The sequence below is a fragment of the Anticarsia gemmatalis genome, chromosome Z (genome assembly GCF_050436995.1).
Source record: "Anticarsia gemmatalis isolate Benzon Research Colony breed Stoneville strain chromosome Z, ilAntGemm2 primary, whole genome shotgun sequence".
In the NCBI taxonomy this organism is placed as follows: Eukaryota; Metazoa; Arthropoda; class Insecta; order Lepidoptera; family Erebidae; genus Anticarsia; species Anticarsia gemmatalis.
In genome coordinates this window covers 3,480,828-3,504,358 of record NC_134776.1, presented here as the reverse complement: position 1 = coordinate 3,504,358, position 23,531 = coordinate 3,480,828, and the positions used below count along the sequence as shown (strand labels likewise).

At 32.6% G+C, this 23,531-nt stretch overlaps 1 protein-coding gene across 2 annotated transcripts in view; it reads left to right on the top strand.

Annotated features, from left to right (window-relative positions):
• LOC142986291 (ecdysone-induced protein 78C-like) overlaps positions 1-23,531 on the top strand; it is a 118,390-nt gene that overhangs the window by 79,865 nt on the left and 14,994 nt on the right. For both annotated transcript variants that reach the window (XM_076134715.1, XM_076134714.1), the window contains one exon: positions 11,502-11,614. In XM_076134715.1, coding sequence (XP_075990830.1) covers positions 11,502-11,614 — 113 coding nt within the window. The remainder of the gene's footprint in view (positions 1-11,501; positions 11,615-23,531) is intronic.

Below are 23,531 nucleotides of genomic sequence, written 5' to 3'. Positions count from 1 at the left end.
AAAAATTATAAATATAGAGAATAAAAATTTTGGAAATCAGGGATTCGATTTTTTATGTGATAGTTAATAATTAAATTAAAAATAAAATAAGAGAAGATCAAAACAATTAAATACGTTTAAAAATCTTAAGCACAACTACTTTGCAAAATCAAATATTTAAAAATACATTTTATAACCAACCAAATTAAAACGATAATTCTAATCGTACAAAAACAACAAAAAGCGGCTGCTCGTTGATGTCTTTTGTTGGCAGCAGTTTTCTTTTACAAGCGTTCGAATTACGTGATAAAATGGTATTTACCGCGTATTATTGTACATGAACATTTCACACGGACGTAGAACACGTGTTAGTTGTAGCTGCGGAAGAGCGCAGAGCGAACGCGTCACAAAATAAATGTAGCGCCCGTCGCGTCGGGAAAATCGTTCGAAACGCGGCGAAATTCGTTAAAACGCGAAATTTACGTAGTTCTAAGTGCTTTCCTTGGAGGATCCATGTAAGTACTTTTTACGCATTTTTTATGTAGAATGTGATTTTATTTGCATTATTTTAGACCGTATTTTTCATATATTTATGCAGGGGTTGGTTTTTCGCGCTGTCAGATTTTTTCCTAAGCAAAATCCTGTATGATTTTTGCAGGTCAAAGTTTGACCCGTTAAAATTATTTTCTGAAAGTGTACTGTAAAGATATATTTTATGGCCAAAAATCCGTTATTAACAGCCTATAAATGTTCTATATTTAATTTACCATATCTTGAATTATGAAAAAAGTTAATTGTTTAAAGTGACTGATTTTTCTTTAAAAATCTCCCAAGAATCAGAAATTTGTCATAAAATGTTTGTAAATTATAATCTATAACTCATCCATAATTAATTTTCCAAGACCAAAACATTTCACAATAAGGTGCGTTTTGATATAAAATACTGTAATAGACGTAATACTAAAATACAGGAGAAAAAGATAAATTAAACTTGCAAACCCTCTTTCAGTTTCAAACAACATATAACTATTGGTTCAAGCTTAAAAACTATGATATAAAGGTGTAACATGTGTACGATGCAAAATTCTATAAATAATAAATAAACATTCATTTACTATCTTATTTCATTGCTTAATAAATCCATACAAATTCCCGAAAGAATGGGTAATGCAAAGTTCTATGAATTCCACATATAATAACTTATATTTCATATTTAAATGCTTAAAAACTACCTTCGACAACCTAAAATAGCTCAGCTAAAAACTAACAACACGCTATTTTTTTTATATACGTATAAGGCATAAAATATATCTCTACACCACTTCAAAAATCCAAGCATGATTCTTCCTATTATTATTTTCCGTAGCGCAATTATAATCCACAATATTTCTTGAAAATAACTATTCCTATTTACAAAACCTACAATTACAATATTTATTACAATCAAATATGTATGCAAAAGTAGTGTGATAATCAATATCCTATCTAATCTATCAAAATCTTGTAAACTTTGCTAAAATATAACGCGAAATCTGTGTTCAATTTCAAATGTAATTCAGGGGCACTAAAAACAAGCAAATTCTTCATAATAATATTTCCTAATGTTTTCCTGTTCCCGACGGTAACCATGACCGTATGATTACTTTATTTTTCTTGAACATGTAGTAGGTGGTGACAAATTAATCCTCTATCTTAATTAATTGATATATTTCTAACTCAGCGAGTCCTTTTCTTCGTATTAGAAAAAAGACGCGTTTCTGTATGAATGTATTTACCACCCAGAATAATTTATTTTAGTTTTGTATTACATGCTGTAACTGTTTTAAAAATCCTTTTATTGGGATTACGTACATTAATTACATAGGGAAATGTATAGGTATGTTGTGTGTTTTATAAAAGGTAAATGAATGTGTAAAATGTATGATCATCGAGCGAAGGATTTGTAAATTGTATGGATGTGTATTTTATTCTAGTACGTCCAACTGGCCAATGTGATTTTGATGTTAGTATATGACGAAAATAATATATGTGTTGTGGGTTCAATTCCTCCGACAAAATAATGATTTTGCTACGTTTAATTTGTGTTGCTAACAAAAACAGTAAATTTTCCATCATGGGTGAACCCATTATGGAAAGGCGAACGGCAGGTTTATATGAAGAATTCGTACAGCTTATAAAATGTCATGTTTAGGTTTACTTTTTGTTTTAATTGGTAGCTAATATGATAGACAAGCTTATTTTAAAATTCTTATATTTTTAAAAGTTGGGAGGTAAAAGTTGTGTTCATTTTTAGAAGCCCCGATAGTTCGCTAAATTGCTCAGATGCTGTCAAAACCACAATTCAAAACAACAGCAAATTGGCGGATGCGTAGACGTCAGACGAAAAGTGACGTCTCATGAGATTTTCTTTTTCTTTAGTTGTCAACAAATATAAGCCATGGACCAAAAATTATTATTTAAATAAACAAATACTTTCTAATTAATCCGGACTTCTAAAAATAATACTCCCAAATAAAAATAAGTGACTTAGTCCCCTTAATAAGTGGTACAAATTCTGTTACGAAACAACACAAACTTTAAGCTGTACGAAATCTGCCGATCTCCTTTCTGAAAAATCCTATGCGGAAAATCTATTAAAATTGCGACCGTCTTTCATAAAGTTAAATTATTTGGCTACAACGTATTTCATCTTAATTCTAGCGAGTAAAAAACAGCTCTAATAATATTGTAATATGTATAAAATAATTTTCCATCCCAAATACGTACAGAGTCTACGATTAGTAGATTTGCAAAAATCTGCGTTGCAAGATGTAATCTTAATGCCCGAGTTGTCTTTTATAATCATAAAGAGAAAAGTAGGAAATTTATGATTGTATGCATAAAGTTGCGTGTGTGATAGATAATTAGTAATTGATAACGCTATACTATTGTTTAATAGCGTTCCGATGAGTGAGACTGTTTGTTATTTATAAAAAACGCCTGTAAAGATATAGATGTTCCTAAACTTATTTTGTATCATATTAGAGGACTGGACTTCGGCCGGATATAGTACCATTCTATCCCGTTGATTTCATGTACGTGGGAATTTTGATCCCATGGATCCCATACTAACTTAGTCCCAACAGTTACAAATATATTTGAAAAAATGCAATTCAGTTTAGTTGTTTCAAAGTTATGCGCTTACATATATTTTGGTAATTTATAATTGTTCCTTATGGAAAATATGTATGAGGCCGCCATAGTATTATATTGGCTAAAGGTCTCGTCGGTAAAATTATAAAAAAAATAAGATTCAATAAAGCAAAGGATGTGTTTAAAACCATAAAAAATGATGTTATTTAGTTTAAAAGCAATTATTGATATGTACATTTTTAACAAGATAAATCTGCTTTGAAAATCTAAGAAAAATATCTGCGTAGTATGTTATTAGTGAAAAGAAAATACCTATATATTTTTAGCATTCCGCTCCTTAAAATCAATTCCTTGAGATTTTTCCTTGTAAATGCCATAAAATATTCTATTGTATACTTTGTGCATGATTTGTATGTTTGTATAATTATTTGCATAACAAAAAAATACAATAGGCCGTAGCTAGTTGAAGACATATGAATATATTTTTAAAGAAAATCTTCGTATATAGTAAAATGTGCCTTATTGAGCCTCCCTAAGGTTTTTGCTTGCTATTCCTTTTTTTTCTAAAACGCTGATTGGTGCATTTGCATTGGCCAATGTCATGGGGGTTAGTGGAGGGGATATAAATGATAAATACCACTGATTTTCATCATTTCGAAACCAGCCCGGGTCCGAGACACTCGTGTCACCTGGATAAGTCCGCGTTTTCTTATTTTTGTTCTAAATAGTGACTTGTGGTATTCCTGAGAATATTTTTTTCAGTAAGTTTTTTTTTTATATTTTTTATTTTATTTTCCTTTCTTCCAGTGTTACGATTTCTTATTTACTGTTGTATACAGTAGGTATAGTAGTTTATCCTATTTATTTTATACTCTTGTTTATTTTAGTTTATTTACAAATGCTTTATTTTTTCAATTACTTTCTTATGATTTTTTTTATTTTTGCCTATATATTTTATAAATTAGAAATTCCCAGTTTTACTACATATTTTAAATTTTATCTAATCTTTATCTATTCTACTATTTAAATCAAATGTAAGAAAACCACATTTTAGGAAATATATATACTTTTTACATAATATATTAACTAAAACATTCCTATCCGTTATTGCACTGAATAGTATTTGTTGTACATAACAACAAATACTATTCAGTGCAATAACATTAACTCAAAAATTTCACATAAACATTCACTTCCGAATTTTATATGAAAATACCGCGTAATACAAAACTCATTATGAAACATTCCTTAGTTTTAATAAATCAGTAGTCAGTAATAACGCGAACACCACTACGTAAATCGAGTATCGAGTTGTATCACATTTCACGAACGATATTACAATCGAGTTTAATGACTCGATAATATCGAGTACATTTTAAAGTAATTAATGTACTGTGTAAACGAAACAATAAATTAACGAAGATTGATATTAAATAGTTTTGCAAATTAATTTTTGTATTACGCTGGCTTTTTACTGAGAGTCTATGTATGTAGGTTTTATAGTAGCAGTCGTTCCGCGAGATAAAATCTTTCAAGTAATGATTTAGCAAAATTTCCTTTCAATAAAATAATCACACAATCACTATTCTAACCTCTCAGATGTTAGGGAAGAAATTTTAGGTGTCACTTAGTTTGCTAACCCTTCAGTAACTTAGTTTTTTCTAAACTTATTAAAATGGTGTATTTACTCAATTAAAAGTAAATTCTGTAACTGAAACTTTGACAACTAAACGCACTAACATTTGACCATAACTAAAAAATAATTCGTCTAAGATTCTTTTTACACCCTCTTGAAATATCTAGTAAGCACAAAATTATAACATTTTCAAGTTCCTATTTTTAACAAAACTTCAATATCGTAAAATGTAGGATCTATATTTCGAAATCTCTAACAGGTTTAGTGTTCTGTCACTATGTCGAGACTCTTATAAAAGATTAGCGGAGAAAATAGTTTTCATGCAGTATTTGTATAGCGGCGTCGATTCCCACGATGTGTACCGGAAAATAGAGCGGTTGGAAAACTTTGATATAATAGTCAGTTTCGATTATGATGTACATAGATTGTATATGAGATAATGCAGTTTCCTATTACAGAGAGATTACAATTATAGCTGACAATAGTTTCATAGTACGAAATTCGAAAATCTTGTAACCTAATTAGTAGCCATTAAATTCAGGTTAGTTTGCGACGAAATTTCGTGACAAATAATTATTTCTTAGAGTTCATATTGTTTTGAATTTAATGGCTTTGCTCAGGTCACATTGAGTACACCCTAACAAATTATATACTAAAATCTTTTACGAGAAACACTCTATCTATTAGTGAAAATCGCTTCAGTAGATTAGGTTTATCTCGAATAGACAGAGAGATTCATTATCATTGTTCTGTATACATCTATCGAAATGATTAAGGTAGCGTCACGTAGAATAAGTGCACTTTAGTTCGTGGTATAATTAGGTATCATATTAGGAAAAAAATCTTGCTTTGATAACCGTTATTTCTCAACAACTATATATATGCTATTCTCATCTTAATACGCATCAATAAAAAAAACGCCTGTCCATCTTGAAGGAATCGTAGGAAACAGAATCACAGACGAAACGAATCATTTATTTGTATCATGACCGTATATTCCACGTTCATCCTGTCGCCATATATTTTCCCGGAATGTTTCATAATATGTGTTGATTAAAACGTTCAATAGCTCTTATTACCTCCGTGTACAAAGGGACATGCCAGTATCATATAACTGCAAACGTATTTCAGTGTTGATTCCACTCTAGGGCTGTAAAATAACCCTGTGAAAATGCGTTGTACCAAAAAAGACAATCGTTGGAACGTTATTATATGGGATGCATTGAAAAATCATGATTCAATTCAATTTTGCTGTCCGATTTTCGTTTTAATGCTGTTCCACAAGGTACATTACAATAACTTTTTCTTCGTATCTTATTCAATATTTAGTGCTGCCTGTAGAATTTTCTATATGGTCGTCTGAATTAAAGTAAATTATTATATCGTAATGAAATCGGTTTCATTTACATTTTAGGTATTTCAGTCTTATCTACATTAAAGGTCCTTAATAACTTAAAACCTGCGTTACATACAAAAAACTGCTTAGCAACTTGTAGATAAGTACTTGATAGTATAACAGATAAAGTAACTTAACTGATAGCTAAACCACAGATAATACAATATACAGAGAGGACTCTTTACATCAAGCTCATATAAGTCTAAATAATAAATATGAAAACAACAAAATCCTTTCGGCAACTTAACCCATACTTAAACAGCAACGCAAGCCGTGAATCCTTAATTTCACATACGACTGGCAAACAGGGACAAACAAACCTTACATTAGGCAAATTGAAAGCTGCAACTCTTTTTCTCTCTCTTTAAAGCTTCAGGCATGTATCAAGAACAATTTTAATAGCTCGCGAACATTTTCACTTCACAAATATTAGGAGTAAATAAAACAATTTTTTTTAAACGTTTTCGGTTCGCAAAGGGAAATATGTTTTAATTTAGCATCGAAAATTTAATATTTGTATGTGAATGCTATTTGCTTTTTATCTAAGTTTTGTTATGTAGTAGCGTTTTTGAGCAGTATTTTGTATGTTTGTTAAAATTCGATTTCGGGCTTTTGTTGTTTTGGTTGAAGTATTGTAGGTAGTTTGATATCGTGCTCCGTATATACCGAAAGGCTCACCCGCTATTACATATGTAGAGAGTGAAATTTAACTCATCTGTCTACACTTTCGAGTATAACAGGCGTGATGATATAAATAAAATCGACAACTGAAAAGGTTTTAATAATAAATTTAACATTTTCACATTTCTTTAATAAAAAAACATAATCATCCGATTATTTCGCGCAGTTAAAAATAGCTCCGAACATTTTAAAGAAATAAACTTTAACAATAAGAAAGAAGTTATAAGACGGGATTATGTTTCAAGCAAACTTGACCTTACGGGCGTTGAAACTGAAATAATACTTTTCAGTTGGAGTAAACTAAAACCAAAAATATGAACCTAAAAACATTTGTTATTTAGAGGTATAATATCACTAGTATATGCCCCCGTGAAACGATTCTCTAAAAAGATTCTATTCTATGTACTCATGCAGATAATAATCTATCTGTATAACACATTTCATCAAAATCTGTTCAGTATTGTCGCAGTTAGACGAACATCCATCCAAAAATCTAAACCTTCACATTTAAAACAATAGTATCATTGTACAAAAACTACTATTCTCGTTGCCTCAAATGGACATCAAACTGAAAACCTTAACAAATAACTTATTAGGACTAAATGCAGTCGTCAACTAGCACGTGAACATTTTAACTGAATCACATACAGCCTTATTCTACAACTAGTTTTAATAGATCTCAGAGTCGCGTGTCAGAACTTATACGAAACTTAGATTTAAACTGATTTACCTGTAAACTATGTTGTATGATAATTTGATGGGATGGTAACTTGTTTGTGGTAAATAGAAGTATTGTTTTTCCTATTAAAGGATTTGTCATATTGTATAGAGTATATTATAATGTGACTCTAATTTTACAAACACCGCTGTGGTTAGAATAAGCGCACCGTCTTCACGGTTCATGAGTTCAATTCCCATTATGAAATAAAATTAATGTTTTACATATTTATAATCATCTTCAGTAAAGGTTTTTTTCTAAGCTTTAGTTATGTGGTCGTAAATTTCTCTCATTTTTTGGTAGTAGGTTCGATTCCCGTGCGATTCACAACTCTAATTCTACGAATGTCTTTAATCTAGTTGTGCTATTTTCTCTCATTATTTGGTAGGCAGTACGTTCGATTCAGAACATAATCTCCAGTCTATTTATTACTCTCTTAAGTCTCTCGTGACACAAAATTAATTTCGAGAGCAGACGTTTTCAAAAAAAGTAGGTATGTAAAATCCGATATTAATTTAAGTTTCATGATTGTAATACCGTCTTAAGTCACAAGCCTTTTTTCAAGTCGTTTTTCTTGCTTATTGTTGGGAGTCTTGTCAAAGTATAAAATGAAGTAAGATTGTCTCACTAAGAAGACTCTCGGCGGCTAATTGGGAAGCCACTATCACCGGCTTAACCGACTAATTGGTTTGAGAAAACTTTGAAGCGGTTTGTGCAAAGTATTTCATATTTTAGGATATTTCCGTAGGCCTGATATTAGCGCTATTAATGATTGTAAGTTAATTTTATATCAGTTGTTTGTTTGCTTGTTTTCTGATTATCAACGTGAGAATTAAGTGGAAGCCGTTTTGCGACTCACAGATAAGTGTAGGATAGCTTGCTCGGAAGATTTAGTATCAGATAATAATTATTAAAAGTATGTGAAATAGTTCTTTAAGAATCTTCTTTAGCTAGTTTTTTTCACTAAGATTTATACTGAAATAGATAGATCCATAAGATGTTTTAGATAAATCGTTTCTTTATAGCGTTTAAGATCTTATTCAGATTTATTTTTCAGTCTTTTATAGAAGAATAGGGCATAAATAAACACCTTATTTTCTTAATCCCATCAAACACTTACTAATCTGTTAAAAGACTTACACAAAAGTTTAAAAAAAAACCCTCAATATTTCCAACCAATTTCGCTTTCGTAGATTGAAAAATTCTTTGTGGACTGTCAATAATACATTTCATAAACTGCAGTCACCTGAAATGACGATACTGTTTCATTAACCAACGCGTAAAACATTTTTGTTTAATTATCGACAAAAGCGCACTAATTAGTATCACCGACTGTAATATCGAAAAAAGACTTTAATTGGACGGTATGATTTTCGTTCGGTTCATTGAAAATACCTTTTGTTTTTCCCGACGAATGAGACGCATCAAAAAAGAATATTTTTTACGCAAAATACACGCTTTTTCGTCATTTCAAACCTCCATTAAAGGCTTTAGTAGTTGGTGGTCTTTTACATTTTGTACACGATGGGAAAATAATATCTTTTATTCCGATTACAATTTTTTATTTAGGTCATATAGGAAACCTTTGATAGCATTACAAATTCGACAGTTTTACACGTAAACTTTTGTTGCTCGAACCAAAGGTAGTGATAATCTTTACATTAGAATGAGTCAGTAATTCGTTATCACCACTCAACGGCGTACTTTCGACTTCTCATCGTTCGTCACTAAACTCCCATGTGCATAAAATCTACTATTACCTTTCCCATGGATTCTCTCTTAGCGTTTTGTTTTCCCATCTCTTTACAAAACTGCAATGTAATGTGTACATTGTGTACAATCTGAGTAACTCGAGTCGGTTTGTCAACGTCACTATAATTACATTTATAGACAAAGGTATTTCATTACAGTAGAACTGAAATGTTGTTTAATATCCTGGGGCACTGATAGCAGTGCTTTCTTGGAAACACTGATAGACTGTAAGCTGGTTAGACATAATACCGAGATGTCTCAGCATAAAGATAAAAAGAATCTGTTTATTTCAACTTCGTATAGTCTTGCATTTTTTTCCGTTTTGCGTTCTTTAAGATAGAAACATGAGACATGTAACTAACACAGGTCGTGTAAGGCCTGATAAGTTATATGGTATTTTGTATTTTTCACTCATATAAAGTTTCAAAATTGATTGTAAGTAACCAAATACTGTTCCTAATCAGAGATTCCTCGACGTTTGTTGGTTAGGAAGAATGTAAACTGTTTATTTTTCTATTTCGTCCTACCGTTGATTATTGGGCTCCCTTTCATCTCGCACTGCGCGGGGTCGGTCGCATACTCTACGGGTCTATACGATTTTGGATAATATTGTTGGCATCGGTCCAGCCGGGGATCGTTCCTCTGATTTTCGCCCGCTTCATAGCCGCTAATCAGTCTCACTTTCAGCTTATTTCATCCTAGATAAAGAGGGCTACATTATCATAGACCAGCAACTTAGTAAAGAGCCTTGGTAGTTTATTTATCTAGATTGTAATGACCAACTCTGAGTATTTCCAAAAGCTGAATGAAACAAACCACCGTCAAATGCAAAAGCTTGCAGGTCACAGAAAGAAGTATTCGAATCTAATTTTTGTATAACATGTCCATCCTTAAGTGTTGCAAAGGCACTCCACTAAGTTATCGGGCTATAGGTGGTCTGGTTTTGAACCTATTTCCCATGTAAAGGGTTTATTATTACACGTTATCGTTAGTACTCCTTCACAAATAACTACGTATGCCAAAATTAAGTTGTCTTGTCAATGGAGAATGTTACTAGGTATGCCAAATCGCTTGAAATTTTGACTCAGTAAAGCCTGTACATGTACATGAAAACTAGTTTTTGTTTTAGTCAAAAATACCAAGTAGTTTTGATTTTACAAGCATTCAAAGTTTCAAAAAATATCGAGTCCCGCTAACAGCGTGACGTCATAGTACACCATGCCGCGCGGGCCGCGTCCCGCTTAATATCAGGTCTCCAGCCGTAGATGTAATAGCTTATGCAGTATTTTGTTGTGTTTTCGTCTGCTTATTACATTTAAAGTGTAATAATAGTAAATATTATTAAAAAAGACTATGTGAGCCAGACTTAGCGTAATGTACAATGACGTCACACCGATTCGCGCGGTTACTACTTGTTTTACTTATAAATCAGAAACTAATTGACGTATCAAAGTAATTCTTTCACTAGTATTTTTTATTTTTAACAGAGAATATGGAGAGCTAATAATCCAAATTTGTTAACATTCTCCATTGTCGCAAAATTATTGCAATAAAAGTGGCCATTAACAAGTGTAACAAAGCGGAAAAATATAGATGCGACACTCGCGAATTGTGTATACAGATTCCTTTATGAAAGGTATTATTTTGATGGGAATATTTCTTTGTTCAAGGGTGAGTGAAGGCTATAATTTTTGTAGTTATTCGAGGGTGTAAGTAGTGCTTACTATGTTGGGACGATGGGAAAATTGTGGAGTGTTCGACTTACGACTTTTTGTCGGCGGGATGTTTATTGATTTTATTATGATGTTGTCTCGTAATGCGGATATTGTTTGAGGGGAGACGTTAAAGTATTTTGTGATTTTAATTGTTATAATGTTAAGATGAGTTACGATTAGGATAGGATTGGGTTTTTATTCGTGGGGACGATTCGGATTATGACAGTTTGTTTTCCGTCAAAGTCTTATCTTACAAAAGATTACTATCTGTTATCTAACTAGTCGTTCGTGCGCTTTAACGACAATTTATAATACTACAATAAGGATATTAATCAATCCTTAAAACAAAACACTAAACTTAAAAACTAACTACACAAAAAAATACTTAAAAATAAAACACAATTGCACACTAAACTCTTCTGCCGTGTTATACCGATGCAAGACTTTTCCCACGTCTATCTGGCAGTTATCTAACAGATACATTTGTTACAGAGTACCCGGTGGATAGCTCGAGCTCCGGTCAGAAGGCCGCCACGCCTTGCAAGGTGTGCGGCGACAAGGCCTCCGGGTATCACTACGGAGTTACCTCCTGCGAAGGGTGCAAAGTAAGACACATGTTTATATTATTATTGTTTATCATCAGTGAAAGAATATAACCGCCTACAAATAAAAAATAAATTTAACCCATCAATGTCCCACTGCTGGGCAAGGGTCTCCTCTCGTAATGAGGGAAGGGTTAGGCCTTGAGTCCACCATACTGGCCAAGTGCCGGTTGGGTTAGGTCACCTACAAATAACTATTATTTAATTTTTCACGCCTTATTCCCTTAGGGGTTAGTTAGAGAGCAGAAAGCCACTAGGAATTACACTCAAATTTATCTATATTTTATTATTTATGCGAGTTTCTTTGCAGATGGACGGATGTTTATTCGTTTTTCATAAATTAACAAAGTTTGATGAATCTTTGCAACCATATGATTTTAAATCAATAATTACCAGTTCAGTATAACAAAATTTAACATTATTTCTATGACAATCCCACTAGGCGCACGGGATCGGGGCCACCAACAAATATTAAATATTGGTTCCGGGTGGGAATCGAACCCACTACACGCGGCGCTACGGTTGTTGCAGAGACCACGTTAACCACTGCGTCAAACGTACAGTATATTATATAGACTTATGCAAATACCATTATTTTTAAAGACCGGATAAAAATACAATTGTCGGCCGCGTTTTCTAGCTTACACTTACTTAAAAAAATAGCTAATTATATTACTTCAATTTGAAAGAAACTAGTTGATTATATAAAAGTTTCATTTGCAAGTAATAGTTGTATAGTCCCAATCAATCAATTAGTGCTAATCAATTTTTCAACATAAATCATTCTATATAGCATTCGCGAAGGGTTGCAACAGCCCCCCTGGTTTTATAAAAGGTATTTGCTGTTACGGCCGAGTGATTAATTTGATTGTCTACGTGGATGGTTTCAGGTGAATATTGTGTGTATGTCCGAGGTTCGAGCCCTGGTTGAATATAGTTGAGTTGTTTATGAAGAGAATGAATGTTTTTTATTGTTTATTTTTAGGAAGGTTTGGAAGTTGCGCAGTACGTAAGAGATAGTTTATCTTTATATAAGAGATTTCTAAAATTGATTCAGCAGTTTTCGAGATTATTCTCGGCAGACATTAACGACCTTCGTGGTGTAGTGATTAACGTGGTCACCCTGCCACTACCAGTGCGTCTAGAGGTCATGGGTTCGATACCCACACGGAACAATGATTAGTGCAATATGTTTCAGGTCTGGTTGTACTTTGTGTCCGTTGTTTGTATGTTTCTAACAGTCCTCGCGATACAAGTGCAATTCCTAGTGCGGGAGTTGTATTTTAAAAGAAAGATATAATTTTAAAGATGCCTTTAGGTAAACAGTACCATTCCTTCCTTAAATTATATTACAAATAATGAAGCAATAATGTTTTTATGTCAAGATGATAATATTTTTTGTCAAACAGAAAGAAATAGCTGGTAACTATTCACATGATTTATAAAGCCAGTGTTTTTACAACGAGGAATTATTCTACGCAAATGCAATTAATCTCTCATAGTAATCAACTTATAATTGCAAATTGTTAGTATAATTTAGTACGATCATAAACAAATGGGTGGTTAAATTCTTTAACTGTATTTTCTATACGTTTATAGATTACTTTCCTCGTGCATTTATTTAAGTCGCGTATCGGACATCAGCGAGTATTTCCTTGAAATCGCAACGTTACGCACGAAGGGTCAATGAACTTCACGGTAGTTACGGCGCCGTGGCTAGAATGGTCACTAGGATTGTAGTAGGATGAGGTGGTTGTGGGTTCGATTTAAAACTGTTTTATAAATGAATAGGTGTTTTGAATTTAGGCTTTGTTGTATTTGTATGTGTAAGGATTTTTTTTTCTTTAATACAGGAATTTATGTATCGTTGTTCTTATGGAAAGCGAATCGTTTTACGATTATCTACCGCTAGTTTCGTCTCGCAGCTTTGCTTGTGTTGTTTACTCAGCTTACAGGTCACCGTAATGTTAATTCCAACATTCGCTTTAAATATTTCTATATTTCATAAATAATATTATTTACCAATTTCACATAATTCCGACATTATAGAATTCAATTTATTTATCAGCCACATGAAAATGAAATACTTCTCGGAAAAATAATTAACGGACATTGGACATTTCTAGTCGATTAATTACCAAAACATTGCATTAAATACATATTACAAAAATAATACATGATTTTCAGACCATACAATTCATAGAAAAGCGTTGTAATTCTAGAATTATATTCATATTGTTCTCGTAAATAATGTCGATGCGACGAAACCAAAATTATTTTCAATCAAACCATACGCACAAAAAGGGTATTTCGAGCTTACTATTAAGCTCATTACCGGAGCTTAAATTATGAGTGAATGAGTATAATTTTTATATTTAAAATTGAGATAAAAGCTCATGACAAATACGAGAAAGGGCTGTATGTAGCCTTACATGGAGAATGGCAATGGTGAATAATTAACGGGGAAAATTTCATATATTTTTATAAAGTTCCATGTACAATTTTCGTGTATGAAACTAATTTAATTAGTAGGTAAAAGTAAAATAAGGAAGCAATCCTTATGAGAATTTCGTTTGTAAATATGACTGTATGAAGATACACGAGCTTATTTAAAAATGGCTTTAAAATAATTCAGTCGTTAACACTTCATCTCAATAAAATTTCATAAGAATATTATTTCCAAAGATTTTTCTGCACGTGCTTTATCATTATGCCAGCTACTTTTGCCTACATAATAATAAAAACCATGTTTCATTAAAACTTATCTGCATCTATACCTACAAGCAGTACCTTTCCTACATTTTATTGGTTACTATACATAATAGGAATTATGTTTCTTTTTCTTACTACACTTAAAAAGACAAACGCACCATGCAATGTTCCCGAGTAGGTATAGCAAATCGAACCATCTGAAAGGTACGCACAAACATACCGTAAAATAAGTCCAAAACTAGTTTTGTCTTTCCTTAGTTTACGTTAAGTATCGAGTTTCTTTAAAGTTAAGATCAGATATTATGCAGTCTCAGAGAGTAATATAAATGCAAAATCAGTTTCATTTTTACTCCATTTACATTCAAAATATCATACAAATTCTTATATATCTATTGACTATCAAAAATGTCAGCATTTGACCTAAATGAATAAATGAATTTATTCGATTGATTTTGATTTTAAGAAAAAAGAAACGCTAAAACAAAACATCTGAAAATATGGTTCAGGTTCTCAAATTTTAGGAACAGCATCGAAAATGTAGTTTTGTAATTGATCTAGGTCTGAGCCTCCCTGAATCGACGTTCAATTTAGATTGGTTTCCTTTGTAAGGGCCTAACAGATAGTCATTGTTCACTGACAAAAGATATTATCAAGCCATATTAACTTACATAGGACCTCTGGGCTTTTCGCCTCGGCTCTTACCTTGGATTATTGCACTATAACTACAGGCTTGAGCAATATCGTTGTCTTTTGTGTATCATGGATGTAGAGAGTTAGTGCTTAGATGGACTGGTAGTTCGTTTTGAGCGTTTAAAAATATTTGTTAGTCAAATTGGTTTTAATCTGCGAAAAGAAAAGTATTTTATTATTTTAACGTATAAGGTATTTAATATTAAATCTAGGTAAATCCTAGGATGTCTATGGTCGTAGTATTTAATAAAAATCTATTATGGAAGTCCAAGCTATGTTACAAACAAAGAAAAGTAACGCAAAAGCGACCTCTTAATTTTGAAGCAAATTTCGTTCATAATTACATGACCCCTCAACAATTTAAAATCACTTAAACAGTACGTACTACAACCGTCAAGAAACAACTATCAATTAAAAATACAACATTAATTATACGTTACAAATCGAACCCACGACCATCGGTGCAAAGGCAACCGCATAACCATCCCCTGCACCGTTACACTTATTCCACAACAAAACCTTGATTGTTGATTATATTGTCCTATCCAAGGATGTTATTGTCATCTAAATTACACATTTGACATAATTCTTGGTGTACTCAAGGATGTAATTGTCCTGACAAATTGCTTCGTATTTGTCTTTTACAAATTGCATACAACGATGTCCTGTTTGTCATATTAAGTTAGTTATGTCATTAGTGTTCATGTAATGTCGCCTATTAAATTGATGGGTAGTTAGTTATAGAATAACAAGTAATTTTTTCAAGGGAAAATTTTCAATCCATGCGTAATAAGTGCTAATTCTTCCTATTACGTTTATAATTCCCAACCGCTTAAACTTCTGCACAATCGAAAAAATCCTTCTTCTAGTTAGAAAAGATACTCTTAAACTGGATTTGTGTAAATATATAAGGGGATATAAAATTTCATTGTAGACTTAAATGAGACCACTTTTAGCAAATGATTTGAATTTAATTGTGACTTTATGTTATTATAGGTATCAGAAAGGGTGTTTGTCAAAATTAAATCGCAGTAGTTGCTCGTAAAGTTTAGTTGTAAACATTAAGAAATTAACTATATTTATATTACGCCAATTTGAGACAGCTGTAATAAAAGTATTGATATAGGTAAAAAGTTCAAAAAAAAAAATTCATAAAAAATAGTTATCGAGAAAACATTCTAACGGTTCCCACCACCCGGCTCCCAGAATTATAATTGCGGTTTCTTTTAATTAAAGCCAAAATTATTACCTCAGGTACTTTTTCATATCAGACGTTAATGCATCAATGCGGGGCCCTAATTAATTGAGTTGCATATCTGTAATTACGTAACATACAGCCCACAAAGGGCTGTCAGGACTGCATTTGTAATTGATCTGAAATGGGCCCTTGCTCCCTTCAAATTGATTGTCATAACATTGACATGCGTAGATTTCAAACAGCTTTGTCACTGAAACTATTCGATTTAGGAATTACAGTTCGACAACACAATTTTGTTTTCGAAGTTCGGGGTAGGTGGTGGTACACCAATTTCAAAATGTAGAACGTCCGTAACCCGCAGGCTTATCCAGATGATGGTGGTCGGTTTACTATAGCTACTTGGAAATACACAGAATTTTATTATACTCGTCTCTTTTTTCGGGATAAAATAATATATATTCTATGTCTTTTCTCAAATCTCAAAGTGTCTCTTTGAAGTAGTTTAACATTTTTGTCTTAATCTTCTCAGCTTTCGTTTTGCATGTTCAGATTCAGTTTACCTTTTTTAGGAAACAGACCGTCCGTCTAGATTATCGATCGATTTTCGACATTAAAATCTATCCACAACTTTTTGCAAATCCAAAGTTACAAATGAAAATACTATCAACCTATCTTGTCCATATCTTTTCACACCTACCACAGTTGAAAGTAACAATGTATCATTCAAGAAACCACCTGAAGACAAGAAAGCTTATTTTCAAGCGTTAATTAATACGTAATTTTAGTGCAAAAGGCAGTATTTCAGACAAAGGCAATTCAGTTCATTGTGATCCCGGAATGACATACAAAGAGGCGTGAATAGTGCTCGCTGTTTGGCTGCCGACAAATATAATACACATTCGCGCACTACAATATAATAATAGGGATTCCTATAATATTTTACCAAGTATTTTTAATCGTATGTATTGTAAATGCGAAAGTTTGGATAGGTATTTGGATGTTTGTTTTCCAATCACGCCAATTGGATCCAATTGAAATTTGATGCGCGTAGTATTTTGTAACCGTAGTAGGCCTTCTGGATGAATACATAAGATACTTTTTATTTAACTTGAGGCACCTAGCTGCCAGTTTGGCTCACCGGTCTGTAAACGATCTGTAGGTAAAGCCATCCTTGGCGCGGTCATTCAATGGATGAGTAAACGCTCGGCGGTATTTTAGCTAGACGTCTGGTTGCTTCGGGGACGTCCAGCTAAAATTAAAATCTAAGGAGCCGTTAAGCCATATCAAAGGCCTTGGGCGACTTGTACAACTTTGACACTAGGTTAACCACTAACCATGCAATAAAATAAAGTATAGAAGAATACCCGGGAAATCGCGGACAAAGTCACGGGAAAAACTAGTGGTATATTTCAATTGGTGCGCTTTTCGGAATAAATGTTTTAACGAGAATCGTTTTGTTGTGTCTACGGTTCTTTCAAACGAGATAAAATGCGGATTTGTTTTTAGAAATTAATATTGACAAATAACTAGGCTTTTTATTTATAAAATGGTTGTGAAAACATTTTATTTTGTTTACATTTGGATTTGGTAAAACTAGAGATTAAAGTAGGATTTGCGGTATAGAATTAGGTAGTTAGGTAGTAGGTAGGTTAGGTAGAATTAAAGGGCTTTAATTAATAGTTCTAGTGAAACTAAAACAAAAATATATGAACAATGTGATATATTATAAAATATTCTACTACATTTTCGTAATATATTAAAATTTAATGAATACTTGCTCAAGATGTAACTGGATTTAAAGTGCCCGGATAAAAGTCCTACACTCATTCTACACGAATATGAAAATTGCGGTCTCACAGGGATGTCAATTTTTGGGTATAACTAGACGGCTTGTGAAATCAAATATGATTGCAAAGGTCTTCACAATGCCGAATATCTTAGCTTTGATCTCTCAATAAAACCAACCTAGCAGATAGGTTATCTGACACTTCATAAACTGTGAAATCAGCCATAAGCATATTATAGCGTTAAAAACTATTCCGTGGAAAAAGTTTCCTATGTGCTAATGTAGGTTTTAAACTAACCGCGTCTCCAATTTCATTAAAATCCATTAAGCTGTATTTTGGTGATAGAGTAGCAATCACACGTACATTCACCCTCACAAACTTTCGCATTTATAATATTAAGTTGGACAATATGTTCTCATTGGGCATTAGTAGTTCCTAAAGTCACACTCGCAATTTTTTCTTAGTTAGATATACAGTAAGTAAATAAAGTCTTTCGTCATGCATTACCACTTTTGTGTAAGGGCGCGTTCACATATAACGTCAGTTTTACAGGTCCGTTTAAACGTGTGTGTTATTAGCGTATGTAGTTGTATGAGCCAGTACACACATAATACAGTATTCCGTATCCAGTAAAAAATACCGATTCGACAAAATAACAGCAATCCACGGATTCGTAAAACGGATCCTGTTAAAACGGACGTTATATGTGAACGCGCCCTTACGCAGTTTTGCCTACGGGAAATGCTATTTAAATTTCAATACAAAATGTCTGAAAATATACAATATTAGCATCCAAATATCGCAAATAGCCTTGTTCAATGTCAATAGGTAATCTGATAAAATCTTGTAGAAAATAAGTCGGAATAGATTTTTCTATTGTTCATGCACATTGTGAATGAAATGCAATGATATTATCTTGTTAAGGAAGTGACTTTCTGAAAGAGATTATGTTAAGATAGGAAACGAGACAAGAATAGAAATTAAAATAGATTTTCTTTTGAAAATAATAATTGTTTGATATTTTGCACACGGCCATCTAGTGCCAAGATTGGTGGAGTCTCAACTGATGGACTTAATTAAGTACTTACATATTAAATATATATAGAAAAAGTAACATTACTGACAACTTAGAACAGCTATTTGACTTAATTATAATTATGAATTCTTCTTTACTGTCCCACTGCTGGGCAAAGGTCTCTGAGTTTTCCGAACGAGGAAGGGGTTAGGCCTTCAGTTACCCACGCTGTTCAATTGCGGGTTCGGTACTTTGCGTGCCTTCAAGAAATGTATTAAACAATACGGTTCGAGACTAACAATCGAAAAAGTGAACCATTGCGCTGTATGTAGGCCACAAAGCTTCGTTTGAATAATATTTTTGTTTAAACATAGGCTAATAAACTAATTAGGCTAATAAAAGCGTAACGTTACAACACCTCAAATTGACGCTAACGTGAAAGGATTTCCGAAAAACGAAAATTGAATTGTACACCGCGGGCGCGGCGCGAAAATTGTAGTGATTTAACATTCGCGATAGTGGCTCCACCTCGCGGCCGGCTCTTTGACACAATGTTGTCGCACCCATATCAATTACTACAGGCCTGAATCGAATTACTTCGTCCGAAATAATAATATTTTAAGCAAAATATATGAAATTTTGAAGCTTCGAGTGGTGAACTGATAATAAGGTTTGCATTCATCTCAATTAATTTGGGTGTAAATTGGTTTTTACTTGATGAAATGCATATTTTATTAAGAGTATTCGCTGGAGTGAATTGTGGAATTTTACAAACACAAATACTGGTGTAGTCTGCCAATGGTTTGTACTTTTTAGGTCAGTGAAAAAAGCTCTTGACCACGAATCAGAGTGACGCGCGGTACATTGGCTTAAAAGTGCGGTGACCTATCAAAGCTTCAACAAAATTTTACATATGCACAGAACAAAAAAAATCCTGTAGAATCCCGTATTTTATCCGCCCGAGTTAGATGAAATGAAACCATTGATAGATGTATTTTATTATTCCATCACTACCATACACTAGTAAATGAAATTGTATGTTTTATAATATTGTTAAAACATCAGAAAACATTTTTAGAAGCGGTTCAAATCAAATAATAATCTGAAAATTTGTGCCTTCTAGAAATTCATGTGACATCCTCGTTTACATTGGGACTTACCATGAGGTGAGGCGAAAGACAAATGACTAATCCCATGATTTAAAAAAAAATGGTCCATCCGTCACAACTCCATAACGAAAAAAACATTTGAGCCAAGAGCTTTCTCTTTGAAACCCTCATTCTTAACCCTATGATCAAGTCTCAAATAGCTTTAAACAATTACCATTGAATCAAAGACTCTACAAGCAGTATATTAATCGTTTAGTAGACGGTACTCGATAACGAGATGGATTATGATGTTCAGTTAATTGGCCTTAGCGTATCGTTACGTTGCTGGCGTATCGCGGCGTATTGTATCGTGGTTAGTAGTTGAAGTTACAACCGGTAGCTCGATTCTCTACTACTATGGTTAGTATTACAACCGGCTAGTTAGTCGAGAAATATTGTATAAAAATCGAATCAGCGCCTCTAGTGAGCGGCGTAGAAACTATTTTTGCAGTAGATTTAAAATGTCAAATTTTCGATACTCCTTGGGTACGGGTGCTTTGGTTGAAAGTTTTCTCTCGGCTGTAGTAGTAATGTCTTTCTTTGTTGCTTTGATTGTATAATTTATTGTTAGTCACTGCGGGTTGCGGTATTACCTGCAATTGACGAATGATTTGAATCGACGTTTGTGTGACCGCGCGTGTGTCGCGAGCATGATGTTCAATTTTCAATTCGTTACCTATATTTAAATAAACAAATGTGAGTTTCGTAAATCGCGTTGTGTTAAATATTGTTAATATTATTTAACATTTATTCTTTGTTTGTGAGAAGGCTTTGATTTAGATATATTTACCGGTGATCAAAAAATATAGTTTTTTTTTGCCAAAGGTGAGAACAAAAGTTTTAGTCAAAACTAAAAAGTTCATGAAATAATACTAGATATTCTACAATATTCTATTATAAACAAGCTAAAGTAATATCACACCATACTCGCATAGAAAACACAGACACATTGTATTAAAATCCCTACAAACGCATTTCGCTTCATCCACGTTCATACATATCTGCTACATACATTTTTTATCATAAGATAATATAAAAATGACTCTATCATCGTAATTTGAACATGTTATCGTAACATTTCATAACTGGTGACGAGTCAGTCTAAAGCGCTGATTAGAAAAAAATATGATATTTTCCATGTGTATCAGTAGACTTTTGTGTAATATAAACTAGGATGATTGTTGCAAAAAGAAAAGAACTTTACTATCTTTAACTTTAGCATCTCCCCTAACAAACTTGATCAACATCAATGTGTATAAAATGATATTTTTTTAAGAATATCTCAAAAACTACAGGTCTAATCTGGAGCATATAATATTTCGAATGGGACTCGAATAGAAGCATTACCTTTCAAATAAAAAAAGAACCATGAAAATCAGCCCATTCGACAAAAAGTTATATTAAATAACAAACAAAAAAAAACAGACAAATTGATAATCTTCCTTGTAAAGTAGGTTAAAGCTTTGACACAGTTGTGTTTGGAAGAGGCCTTTCGGCAAAATATAAATATTATCAAAACAAATAAGCTACATGTATTCACTAGCCAATCGATCATATTTTGATGTATGTAAAATTAAAAAAAAAAACAATATTAAATTGAACAAATAACAGATTTTGGCTTATGGACTTCACACAATAAACCTTAGGCACATCAATAAGTCGTTGTTAACTCTTGATATGAAATGTATCGAACAAAGTCGTACTAAAAAAATAGAGAAAAAACTAATAAATTAACGTTGATTGGTATGTTTTAAATACATTTGTAAATAGATAAAATTTGGCCTAAAATAAACATAATAAAGTAGACTGTTTTGTAAAATATGCTGATTTAAAAAATAAAAAAACGAATTATTTTTTCTTTAAAAATATCAAGAGACAAACTGAATACGTCATAATGACAACACATGCACATTAGGTATTGTGCTATTATAATTATTTGTGACCAATAATACTTACGCTGCTAAAAAAAGCTCTTCAAAAATATATTATTACACCTTTCTTGGCTGTATAAGCAGAGTTTAATGATATGTCGCCAATATGGTTTAAAAAGGAAAGTCACTTACCAAAACTCAATTACATGTATTAAATATCAGGTACTCGTAAACTAAAAAACTGCTTTTTATACGAAATTTAGTTCCCCTTGTTCACCTTTTTTGCTAAGGTTAAAAAAAAATACTTTAAAAAAATTTTACAACTCAGAAGTTTTTTATACTAACTTAAAAACCTCAAATTTAGTATATTAAGTAGTTACATCTGTCAGTTGATGCTAAATAGCCGAACCAAATGATATAATATTTAATTTACATTTCAAAGAAACGATGAATCAATTTTCACTCACTTAAGCAAATCAAACATTAATTCGAAAGCCTCAAAACCGCATCTTAATTTAATTAAAATATAATAGTTAAATTACATGTCAATATTAGATTTTTAAAAGTTGCAAACACACGTGTCACTTGTATTTATTCGCCGTCTCCCGTTTCGACATGTGTTAAGAAAGTTCAGCTTAAATAAAAAATATCCTGTGTAATTGTTTCAAAGTTTGTTATTATCATGTTTGAAGGGTTTCTGCGAGCACCACGTGGCTCAGGTGGCCGAAGCTGTAAAAATTAAAACGTGAGGCGAACCCTTCCGCGATTTGATTTTGCAATCAAGGAAGTAATGAGACATTTTCAAGTACTTTCTTGAGGAAGGTCTGAGCTGGGTTCAGTCGCTCTCTCGACGCGGCCCACGACTCATCTCTTTAGTCAAGACAGGCTCCCAGTCATATCCTCGCATTCACTTTCAATAAAGCGTTCAAAATGTTAGGCGACCGCATTAGGCTCGTAAATCACGGCTCATAAAATAATCGTGCAGTGTTTAAGCGAGTTTTCTCGTAATACGATCCCCTTGGAAAAGTTTTCACCCAACTTTTTTCGACAATTGTTTCACCTCGTTTCTTTTCGTTGAAAAAAATATTTCTGTGGATAATAATTGTTGCAATTCAGGTATCAAGTAGAGTTATGGGATATTTTAATAACCGTTTCGTAGTTTTCGAAATAACGTTGTAGATATCGCTGTGCGGTTGTTTTTGGATGTAATTTTGAATACGTTTTGGTGGAAAAACTAAGTTATTTTAAAACCATGATTTATTATTTGTATCTTCTTCAGTCAATGCCAGACAAGGCGTATTATTTGCTTGTAGTGCGCGTTAGCGAAAATAAAACTCATATAGATTTACTTGGCATCGAATTTAGTTACAACTGACAAAATGTCGTATCCGACAAGCTTTTCCTATAAATATGTTTATTCTTTGCGCGATTGGCGTTCCCATTTCTTTATCTAGGTATAAAAATACGAATTTATTAATGAAATATGTAAAAATTATTAT